We start from the raw sequence: 12500 nt of genomic DNA, 5'->3' as shown, positions 1-12500 counted from the left end.
GATTGGAGTGTCTGGGTTTAGGATGGCAAAAGAGTTTGACTGGGGAAGGTAGGGGTAGAAGGGGGGGTGGGGGGGTTTAGGAGAATTGGTAGAATGAGCAGTATTACTGGAGTAAGGAGTAAGAGAGAAACCACGTCGACGTGCTTCCTGTCTGGCTTCACGTAGTGTGAGTCCAAGTTTGAATCTGAGAGTTGCTACCTCAGACTCAAACTTGCAGGTGGGACAGCCCCTATAAAATACATTATGGGGGCCGCCACAGTTGGCACATGTGCGTGATTGTGCAGAGCAGTTAGATCGGGTATGGCCAGGTTGGGCACATAGTGGGCATCTGGCTGTGGAACGGCAATGTTTGGCTGGGTGTCCTAGACGCCAACAACTTTGGCACTGACGTGGAGGAGGTTGGTATGGACGAACAGGGAGGGATTCTCCTCCTATGTAGACGTTAAAGGGAAGGTCATGTCTACGGAAGGTAATTTTGGCTATGTTAGTGGGTTTCTTTCGATGACCTCTGGGGGATTGGAGTAGCATTGTACTGATGTTGCATTACAATCTGTGAGACAGGCAAGTAGGTCTTCTCCACAGTCTGACCAATCTTTGTCATAGACTGGGCAATTTGCTGGGGAGATTGAAACTGTTCCGGTGCAAGTATTGAGGGTTGGATGGGGTTCTGCAAGGATGGGGTTACCATATAGGTCAGTTAGTTTTGTTAATGCTATAGCTTGGTTTTCGGATGTTACTGTGACAAGACGGGAGCGGTCGGGTCGGCTACGGAAAGAGACTTTACCTACTTGTTTTTGGAGACATTGTTGGAAGAGCAGGGTGTTGTCAGAGTAGGGAGCTGTGGGAGGGATCACGAAAAATCGGTCCCATTTGGCTGCGCTAAATAGAGTATTCAAGATTGTTGTAGAGATAGGGGTAGTAGAAGGGCGGGGGCGTGACGAAGATGGAGTAGTGTTGAGGGAGGTAGTGCTATGGAGAGGTGGGCAATAAGGCTGTAAGGTATTAATAAGGGAGGATGGGGTGGTTGGTGTTGGAGGTTGTGGGGATAGAGGTGTTGAAGTTGAGCATGCTGGAAGAGTGGAAATGTTCCTTAAGGGTTGATTGTTGGCTACTGTACTAGTAGGCATTGATGAGGGGGTAGTTATTGCAGTGTTCCGAGCCGTGGTCAAAGGAGAGAGCCTGGGGTCAGGGAATCGGGTGGGTTTACATCGTTGGGGCTATTTGATAAAGGGGCAAGCCTCATTGCCCCTAATAGTGGGGATATGTTTTCATTACTGGCCATGGTAAGCCTGGGTTATGTTGGGGATAAAACAGTCCACCCCTCAGGGTCCCCTTGAGGGGTATGGGATAGGTAACTAAATCTGGGGAATACCGTGCCCATGGCTCCCTCAGGCCGATCAGGACTGGCACAAAGTCAGCCTTACATCCTTTCAGCACGGCTCTCACACCTCAGGAGGTGGATAGCAGAAGGGTTTGGTGAAGGGACAGAAACGAAAAGTGGGAAGGAAAAAAAGACCATGCAAAATTAGTTGAGTCGAGGGCTGAATCCCAAGGTTGGGGAGTTCCCCATCATTGGGTCCCAGTCTCCGCCTCCTAAGCCCCCCCACGACAACAACGGGCAAGGGATTGGGGGGGGGGTCGTTGGAGGAGGAGACCTGCTTGGACTCTGGAGCTTTTGCCGCTCCTCCGTTTCTCCCCGAGTTAACCTTAGGAAGTGTGGGAGACTTTTTTTCAGAATCTCCGGTTGTTTAGGTTTAGGCTCCTGTACTTAGCCACCGGCTTTAGGTCTCCTTTTATATCCTTTTCAACCTTATAAGCCAGTGTTGCGGGCCTTTACGGATGGAGCATGGCTTTGAGACAGTGCCTTGGCTTTGGGTTCTGAGGTATGGGATTTGTCCCCGGTCCCCTTTTCTGACCTCTGGGGATTTGAAGCACATAGGTTCTGTTCCCTCGGGACTTTCAAAGGTCTCTGCTTCTTTGGTGCACGGGCAGAGGCAGAGGGTTGCAGCAATTCCTCTAAGGATTTGGACTTCCTTAGAGTTTCCGTTGGATTCTCCCAAGCTTGCTGTTAGTTCTTGGGAGCCTTTGTGTTTGGCCCCAATTCTTTTGGCTTTAGAGGTATTAGGAGAAATGTAACTTTCGGGTGTGGTTTCTGGGTTTTCAGTCTGTACAAAGCTCTTACCTGGGTTTCGGTGTATCTCTTGTAAAGAATCACTACAGTGTAAACACTTCTTCATGGTATAACAGAGTTAATTTTGTGTACTAAACTAAGTCTTCTTAAGGAGATGGGAGGGGAGCAGAGCCAAGTACAGTTCTCGAATAGATAGAAAGAGAAAATCCATGTCGGCGTGCTTCTTGTCTGGCCTCATGTAGAGTGAGGCCTAGTTTGAATATGAGAACTACTACTTCAGATTCGAGCTTGTAGGCAGGGGGCAGCTCCTATAAAATACATTATGGGAGCCACAACTGGCACACGGGCGTGACTGGACAGATCAATCTGAACGGTCATGAACAGGTTGGGCAGATAGAAGGCAGTGGGCTGTGGAGCGAGTGTTTGGCTAGGTGGCCAAAACGCCAACATTTCTGACAGTGACAGGGAAGAGATCAATATGGTCTGACAGGGCAGACCACTCCACCAATATAAACTTCGTAGGGGAGGTTATGTCTACGGAAGCTAATCTTAGTAATATTGGTGGACTTACAGTGGCCTCTGGGAGGAATAGTGTAGCACTGGAGTGCCACTGCATCATAGTCGACGAGGCATGCGAGCAAGTCGTTTTCACAATCTGACTAGTCCTTGTTGTAGACAGGACAGTCAGTTGGAGAGACGGAAACAGTTCCGGTACAACTATTAAGGGAGGAGTGAGGTCAGACTGCACGAGCTTGCGACTCAGATGTAATTGTGACAAGGTGTGAAACATCAGAACGACTGCGAAAGAAACTTTGCCTACTTGTTGGATGAGAAGGGTATTGTCAGAGTATGGAGCTAAGGGAGGAATCACAAAGAACTGAACCCACTTGGCTGGGCCAAAAAGAGTACTCAAAAGGACTGCAGAAGTAGAAGCAGTAGAAGGGCGAGGGCGGGAGGAGGATGGGGTGGTATGGAGAGAGGTAGTAATGTTGGTAGGAGAACAATAAGGTGGACAATAAGGTTGAATAGTAGTAATAAGGGGGTGGTGGTAGACAGTGAAGAAGACTGTGCAGTAGATGGAGTGGAATATGTTAGGAGAGAGGAAGTGGTGTATTCTGAAGGTTGAGTAATGACCTGGGTGGATGATTCGGAATGGATAGAGCTGACAGCAAATATCGAGGAGGGGGTATTAGTATCAGTCGGAGCCGTGGCCAAATGAGAGGCAGGGGTCGGGAAACCAATGAAATCAAGTTTAGATACGATAGTTGATGAAGAGGCAAGTCTTTTAATACCCCTAATATGGGTAAACATCTTTGTTATAGGCCATGGTGAGCCTGAAACAAATTGGGAGAGGAAACGGTCTACCCCTCAGGGTCCCCTTGAGGGGTAAGTGCTAGACAGCCCATGGCTCCCGGTAGCCGTTCATGACTGACACAAAGCAACCTTTCATCCTTTCAGCATAGCTCTCACACCTTAGGAAGTGGACAAAGGAGTTGATGAAGAAGAGAAGGAAAGGAAAAGGCGAGATCATGCAAAATTAGTTGAGGCAAGGGCTGAGGTCCAATGTAGGGGTGATCCCCTACCTTGGACCCCAGTCTTCGTCTCCTGAGCGCTCCTACGACAACAACGAGCGAGGGATTAGGGGGGAGGGGATGAAGATGAGAATGGTTAATAATTAAGACAAATAACTGTGCTTCACATCAAAGGTCATATAGCACTATAATAAATTATTATGGCAAAAAAGGTAAAAATGCGTTAACAATTAGGATAAATGGACAGCAGAAGGGGGTAAAGAAGAGAAGGAAAATGAAAGGGGAAGAAAAGACCATGCAAAATTTGTTGAGGCGAGGGCTGAGGTCCAAGGTAGGGGGTGATCCTCTACCTTGGGCCTCAATCCCCGTCTATCTATTGATTGAAAATTTTCTGCCACGTTAACATCGAAGATCATTAGCGGCAGATTCAAAATAAAGCGATAAGAAGGGGCTTGCGGGAACGAAGCCCACAGGTAAAAAAGTTTTGTACTTCAATAAGGCGATGTGTGTGGATTTCCAAAATGGTTAATGGTCAAAACAAATAAATGTGCCACACATCATATAGAATTATGATGAAGTATTGTTGCGAAAAGGGTAAAAATTGGTTAACGATTAGGATAAGTGGACAGAAGGGGTTGGAGAAGAGAAGGAAAAGGAAAGGAGAAGAGACCATGCAAAATCAGCTGAGGCAAGGGGCGAGAACCAAAGCAGGGGTGATCCCCTACATTAGGCCTCAGTCTCCGCCTCCTAGCCCCCCTCACGACAAGGATGAACCAGGAGCTGTTATATTTAGAATGTTTGCAATATATTAACAGTAGAGTGTTTTTGATGATTTGCTTGATTTTCATCTTTATTACTTGCTAATCATTTTTTCTCGGTAATTCTATTTTTCCTTTGATAGAACAAATGTTTGACACACACACACACACATGCATGCATGCACAGATTCATTTAACTAGATATCTTTAAAAATCAAATTTTGATGCATTATTTTTACTTTCAGCTTATCCAATTCCTTTAAACTCTTCCTGTAGTTTTGAAAATACCTTTTAAAATGTATAAATTTGTCAAAGCAGTCTGTGGGATCCTCATTCTGCCAAGTAAATTCAACAAAATATCACCTCTTTCAGTAAACACTGAATACAATACATTCCCTCAATGAAAAAGAAATAAAGGAAGCTCAGCAATTATGGATTTTGTAATATAAAAGAAAAGGTTTTACTAAAAGTCACATTTTCCATCCAACCTTTACTTTCCAAACCAGACATATCATTTCGTCATCATCACTTCTACTTGTCCTGGTGACATCCTAACACATGTCTCTTTCCCTTCTAGCTGCCGTGAATGCTGGTGAGGCTTTTTAAAATTATATTATCTCCTTTATTTATCCGTCTGTTATTACACATTTGGAAGGATTTTTAACAGATATGCTATTCACAAAATCATGAATAAATTACCCATACTGACTTTTTTATAAAATAAAAATATGGTCAAAGTGTAACTAAATAAATTTGCATGTGGGTTTCTCTCTTTTTCTGCCAAACATTTTTCTTTTCTTTTAATTTCCAAAATAACGAGGATTCTTACTCTACATATACATCAATACATCTCCTAAAAACCCTTCAGATGTTTTTTTGTTTTTTCACAAGAAAAAATATATATGGATTTCTAATTGCAGCACATCTTTCCCATGGTGATAAGAGTAAATTCCCTTTCACATAAGTCCCAGTTTCCATTGCAAAAAAAGGGGACTTGTTTATTTTCTTTTTTGTTTAAACTTTGAAACAAACTGTCTCGCACTGACTTTGAACATCAGACCTGACTCCCTCAAGCTAACCAGACTCTTCTTACAAGTCTAAATACACTGCTTTAGTCCATTATTTTTTTCATGCTATTTTGCAGGAAGAAAAAAGCCATACGACATCACGTTATCTTCCAAATCTCCTGACATCCAACCATGTAGAATCATGAATAAACACTGCTCCATTCTTTCCTGAACTAGGATTTTTGAAAATTGATGCTGCAGGCTAATAATCACACAAAATATCTAATTGGGTAATGATATAGATTAATACCTGAAGTTTTTGTGTTGGTTTGTCAACACTGCCAAACTGATATAAAACATTCTTTGCACATAAGACAGCCTTCAATCCCTTAGCCTATTTTTCTCATTTTTTGTTCCCCCTAAATATTGAAATTTGCAAGGACATACCACCACAAAAACACTTCAGATTTTAGGATGTAGGCTACATATGACATGAAATCACACAACGTAATATTCCCAACAAGTTTGTTGTGCATTTTTTTTCTTCTTTTAGAGGTTAGTATGGTCACTTGTTTTTTAAACAATTTTGCTGCTCAAATTATCATATTTGTTCAAACTTGCTTGGGTTAATTAACATTTCAGTATTGATACAACAATCAGTTTCAGGATGAGTTTTGATGGGAGACAAACAGGAGGCAAGGTCATGCCACATTACCTATTATTTTTAAACCAAACACAAAGTTTCCCTTCTCGGCACAGTAAGTCCATGATACTACCTTTTCAGCAATACTGTTAGTAAATTCAAACCTGTCTGTTTATATGTGCATACTCCAAAGCATGGTCACAATTGCTTCCACAAAGAATTTTCATTAAACCTGAAAGCTAACACAGTACTGTACACAATTTCACTTCTTTCTGGGTTTGCTTTATAAGTTCTACCCTGTTCATAAACAAACTTTTTATTTTTCAAATAATTAATCTCTAAAGCCTTCAAGAATTAAATTTTATGTCTGAATAACCCTGTTTGAAATAAATGCTTACATAGCCATCTCCTGCCCTTCTCTCACTAAAATTCACCTATAAATGTTTATGTTTTAAGCATAACATCGAGGAGGGGCCCATTCAATAATTGCAAGAAAAAGTTATTTAGCACTGCCTAATGAGGGAGGCATAATATTCCATAGAGCACTTATAAATCAGGAGTCTAATGTACTTAAAAGCACTTATGTATTATGGTCAATATTCCCCAGTGAAATGTAGGTCTCATGAGTACCACCTGCCCTGAGAGTGTCGCCAACAGTATGCACAATGCGACCACAACTGTGCCCATTGGAGTGCAATCCAGGCAAACACTTGTCTCAGCTGCATATATGGGAGAACTCTGGACCTACACAGCACTCAGAAATGGAGGCCTGTGACTACAAGTAAACACAAGAGGGAAATGGTGATTCCGTGCCTCATAACTTACTCAGTTATAAGCAGAAAAACATTTCCACATATTTGTAATAATAAATTTATCTCCCTTAGCATACACAGTAAATGATCAATTCTTCTCTGTTAAGGCTCATAACTGATGAGCAGTTAAACACTGAGTATAATGTACACATAATCTATTTGAAACATTTGGCAAAAACTTGCCTTTACTAGACCTACTATTATCATTATTTCCTAATGCTATGATGCAAGTAGCTATTAAATTTTCAATTGCATGTATACAACGTACATTGAAGCAACCCGGTACTGACACTCCAGGACTGAAGGTCGAGCCTGCAGCCAGGGAGGAACCCAGCTCTCTCCCTTTCAGAGCAGAGATATCTCAAGTGCGAGACATCCCAAACACAGCCTCCAGGGGGGTAGTCTGGTCTTCCTCTGACTTTCAGATATGGAGGGTAAAAACTCTGTGACAATTTATATATAAATGTTGACCCAGAAAATGTTACCTCACTCCAATTAACTGTTGGTGGGGTTGTTGTATCGTAAAGAAGCAAATGGTAAAGTGCATGATAGGACTGTGAGAGTTCCATTAGCAAGACATGACACTAAGTTAATATTACACAAACATGGGCCCCTCACTGAAACACAGACATGTTGCAAGAAGATAAATGAACAAAAAGAGTTTTGCTCCCACTTGTAACAGTGGAGTAGAGTTCTACATAAATGAAGGCAATATATTTTTCCCCTTTAAATAAAATTCAATCATTAAACACCATGTTGTTACTCAAAAAATTATCATGGGCATCATAATTGGCAATACAGTAGCCAGAAAACTTGTAAGACCTAATTCTTCACATAGATACATTATCTAATCCTCTCATTTTGATACAGAAGTACATCTTCTCATTATCAATACATCAATATCTCGAGTAAGTCATTTCCCTTTCAGATTAACATCCATCATAGGGGAAGGCAGCAATATGCACAACTAATGGCAAAAGTCTTTACAATTAAAAGCCGATCATATTGTGTTCACCTACAAGTTGATCCATATAATACAAAACTGAAAGAGCATGACAGCATCTTCTAGCATAGGCTGTAAAATTTGAAATCTTAACAATTTGACTTGAAGTGCGCAAAAAGCTACAATTTTTTTCTTTTCATTTTCCGAATGAGAAACCATGGCACACAAACTTTAAAGAAATCAAAAGTAAACTTTGATGCAGAAGAGTTTCTCTCTGCATTATAGGGTACAAACTCAGCTATACCCTTCCCAGTAGCATCCTTGGCTACATGAGCTTACAAGATTAGCTTTAATGCAAATTCTGACAAAAGAGTGAACTGTTAACTGACAACCTTCAACATCATGTATCGGACGTGTAAATATATGATCTAAATCCCAAATACAACGATAAACATAATACCATTCTTAAGTTCCCCGCCATCCTTTTGAACCATACAGTTCATAGCTCCCTGAATTTACCAAACAGAAGTGGAGCATTAGCAAAATATTGTTTGCATTTTGAAGTCATCATATGGGTACTGTTAACATTCCTTGAAATAGCCAAGTTGTCCTTAGAAAATGTTAGAAATTTTCTCCCACTGGGTTAAGCCTCCTCATCAATCAATGCTATATATACACACATATACATATATAATCTTCCTTTTCTTTTTAGGATAAGTGTCATCCTGCAAAATTCCAAATGTGCCGCCTTATCAAGGGGGTCTAAACCATTTTATTTTAGTTAAATCTCATTTTAAGGATTGCTAAATTGTTCAACACCAGGCGGTCTGTGGCAATCTCACACCCCAAACTTCAACCACAAACTTGCCAAATACCAACAAGTCTCATTCATAAAGTGTCTCCATCACCATTTTAACAATATAACAGTCATATAAAAATAAAAATTCATCTTCATATATACTTCGTGTCTAACAGCAGTGGAGAGGATTACCTGGCAACTGTTCATGGCATATTTTGGTTGCCAGCTTCTCCAGCTGCCCACCTTGTACTTTCTGGTAGTACATTGGGGATGAAATTAGTGATTATTATCCAAAGATACATATATATCTTTCTATTCAAGGTTGAATCTTCTGCTTACTGGAGAACTTGCGCCTCTTCTATGTGTCATCTAGGATATTACAATCACTAACTTCATCACAATAGAACTTTTCTAACATCACAGACAGATCTGACAATTGTCATTCCTAAGTCTCTCAAACTGGCAATTTTTAAGCTTGCTACTGTTTACTGAGGTCATTACAAACTGAAGTTGGTGTCAGTGTAGAGTATCTTATGAGGTTCTCCATCACTGCTGTCCTAAATGAAGGCATGGGATGTTATTTCCATAAGCAATGTGGAAGACGACTGCTCTTGCTCAGTTATGTGTAACAATTTATATTTATATATAGCTATATAAATATACATATTGTTTTAATATCCAAGTGAAATTTAGACTGAAACCAATATTTGCAGTATCTTTTCATCACATAACCTTAATTAGATATCATCTGATACTGTTTCTGACAATTGTAGTCTCATTACTAGTCAATACATCCAATGACAGCAAAAATCCCAAATACAATTAGCTTCTTTTTTCTTTTATTTTCCAAAGCAAATTTAGCAGGTCAGAGCAGATGCAATTTCTTCTGTAAATCCCTCAACAATAGCACAGCTTGAGTCACTGCAAGGAAAGCAGTGACCCCTTAGAAATGGTGGTGGTGGTATTGGTGTCTTATTCACTTCAGCAGATGTGGGGGCAGCCGAGATGGTGGTAGTTGTTGGAGCAGTAGTGGTGGCAATGGCAGTGGTGGCGGCACAGGCAATGGCTGATGCACACATCAGCCAGCCCTAATTGGTTGCTCGCGACGGAGGTGGAAATGCTGGCGGTTGGTGTGGGATCTAAATCTTGGGAAGACGGCCCTTTTCCACATTGTACTTCTGGCTAGCAGTGTTCTCTTGAGGAAAGGTACGAAGTGAACATTTGTAGCTAGTGCTCTACTAATCCTATCAGGTATCAGTATTTGAAATTATTCTTAAGCTAGATGTAAAGCAGAGGGGGGGCACTAGCTGCTCTCTGGGAGATGGGGAGAGACCGCCTGGAATTTCCGATTTGCCACCTCTGTCAGCGAATGCCCACAGTGCCTTACTCCAGAATGGACACATTAACACCGGAGTCCGGGCTCTTGAGGCCACTCGAGGTGTGGCTTTGAGGCGTGTAAGGGGGGTTTGGCGAAAGGCCGTCCCCGTCCGGGCCCACTGGAGATGACTGGCTGCTGTAGCCACCACCGGGTGTGGCCAGGAGCTCCTTCATTCCCACGGTGCGACTGCAAAGGCAAAGGGGAGGTGTTATGGGCAGATAAGTTGACCAAATTCTACTGTGGTGTGAAATAATAAAAAACAGAGAGAGAGAGAGAGAGAGAGAGAGAGAGAGAGAGAGAGAGAGAGAGAGAGAGAGAGAGAGAGAGAGAGAGAGAAACACATTCTCTCTCTCTCTCTCTCTCTCTCTCTCTCTCTCTCTCTCTCTCTCTCTCTCTCTCTCTCTCTCTCTCTCTCTCCTCTCTCTCTCTCTCTGTATTTACCAAATTCAATTTATCATAATCACAATGAAAATAACCTATACTATCAAAAATATAATCAATCTTATGCTATATTTCCATGCATCAGTCTGTCTGTACAATTCCATCTCAATTCAAAGACAGTAAAGACTTTAGGTGTTTTGCCATACCATGCAATTTAGTGTCCATGTTACACAGCAAATGATAAAATGAACATTATAGAAAAAAACAAGAATAAAATTGATATCTTTTCCTCATTGTTGATTTTCTTCTTTAGTAATCTACAGTTTATGTACAGTACTTGAATAATCAGTAACAAGAACTTTTATATTCAGTGGAAGCTTGCAAAGAACTCTTCTTAATTGTCTCTCTGGGGTATAAATCAATCAATGTGGTTACAGCACCTTTGACAACTTTTAAAATCTACTCTAATAATATTGATACTAGTAAAAAAAATAATTAGCTTTCTACTATTACTCAATGCTCTCTTCAATATGTTACAACAATCATTTTCACTTGAACTGACCCTTCTTACCCCCCCTAGCCCCCCCCCTAAAAAAAAAGAATCTAGAGAAAAAAAATTGGGCTCGTGCAAGATCAATAAACTGTTTCCAAGTGGGGAAAAAAAGGAAGTTATTTTCTCTTTCAACCACCAAAATGGACTTATTTCTAGCAAATTTTATATATATATATATATATATATATATATATATATATATATATATATATATATATATATATATTGGGCTTATTTACTGAGTAATGTCCATTGTGGTTAATAGAACTAAAAACTTTTTTTGAGGAAAAAAATGCTAGAGAACTATATAGTTCACATTAAATTTGTGTGTAAGCAGATTTCATTTACCACAAATATATGGACTTAACATACTAAACTGATTAGGTAAAGAAAATCATAACAGTAATCAAACACTGTAATTATAAGTTAAACAAAGATTTGAGGAAGCTTAATATAAAAAAAAAAGGCAAAATTAAAAATACCATGCATCAGAATGAAAGATTTCAAGTGAAAAGCTATAATTTGATGTTAAATCATACATGTTTCACCAGACAGTCCTATTTTCTGATAATATATGTATAATAAATTATCAATTCGTCAAATCATCAGTTACCATTCAAAACCTTTCTCAAAATTTCTCGTAATAACTCACCACCACTAAACAAAAAAAAAAAAAATCTCCAAACACTGTCTGTTATTTGGAGTTTAGTTTACATCTAATCTGCTAGCATAATTTCATTTTTAAAAGGGGATACTAGTCCCATATTATTGTTATTGACTACCACATGCACTGCAATCAAATAATGAAGTATCTTTCCAAAGCAAACCTAATGCTATCAATAATGATGAAAAAAAAAATCAAAATGCATGCTGAGAGGCCACAAGACTTACATCTTCAAACATGGCATGTGTGGATGGAATCATTATTAAGAAAAAACAAGCAAAGGATACAACAGTCCTTCTAATTTCCCAATGTCTTTGTGATCTTCTCCCAAATATTTTGAATAGTTAGTTTTCAAGTGCTACACAAAAGAAATTGCTTTCATATCTATTAGCATGTGCTTGGGCTTGGCAAATTATGAAAAACATTTACAGTTATTTACACGTCAATGGTACAAAAGCTGATTCAATCTGCAAGAACTGTAACTACCATGTCACATGAATCTTTTACCCCAAGAATACGTATTTGGTTTTTAAACTTCTCTTGATACTCACACACAAATGAGAGATAGATAGAATTTCATATATATATGTGTGTGTGTGTGTGTGTGTGTGTGTGTGTGTGTGTGTGTGTGTGTGTGTGTGTGTGTGTGTGTGTGTGTGTGTGTGTGTGTGTAAATGATGTAAATGATGTAAATGCAAGTATATGCATATATATGTATATGAATGTGTATTTGTATATGTGTAAATATATATATATATATATATATATATATAATATATTATATATAAATAAATGCACATATATATTTTATATATATATATATATATATATATATATATATATATATATATTATATATATATATATATATATATATAATATATATATGGTTCATGTACA

At 39.6% G+C, this 12500-nt stretch overlaps 1 protein-coding gene across 8 annotated transcripts in view; it reads right to left on the bottom strand.

The window, feature by feature from the left end:
- Positions 1–4896: 4896 nt before the first annotated feature.
- Positions 4897–12500, bottom strand: part of LOC119573221 (constitutive coactivator of PPAR-gamma-like protein 1) — a 91906-nt gene continuing 84302 nt past the window's right edge. For 6 of the 8 annotated variants that reach the window (XM_037920338.1, XM_037920337.1, XM_037920335.1 and 3 more), the window contains one exon: positions 9880–10189. In XM_037920338.1, the coding sequence (XP_037776266.1) occupies positions 10028–10189 (162 nt within the window). In that variant the 3' untranslated portion in view covers positions 9880–10027. Of the gene's footprint in view, positions 10190–12500 lie in introns of all 8 variants that reach the window. The other 2 variants (XM_037920340.1, XM_037920342.1) reach the window with 2 other exon arrangements.

Source organism: Penaeus monodon, chromosome 5, assembly GCF_015228065.2.
Source record: "Penaeus monodon isolate SGIC_2016 chromosome 5, NSTDA_Pmon_1, whole genome shotgun sequence".
NCBI classification, from domain to species: Eukaryota; Metazoa; Arthropoda; class Malacostraca; order Decapoda; family Penaeidae; genus Penaeus; species Penaeus monodon.
Note: the sequence above shows the minus strand (reverse complement) of the source record. Positions and strands in the feature narration are given on the sequence as shown.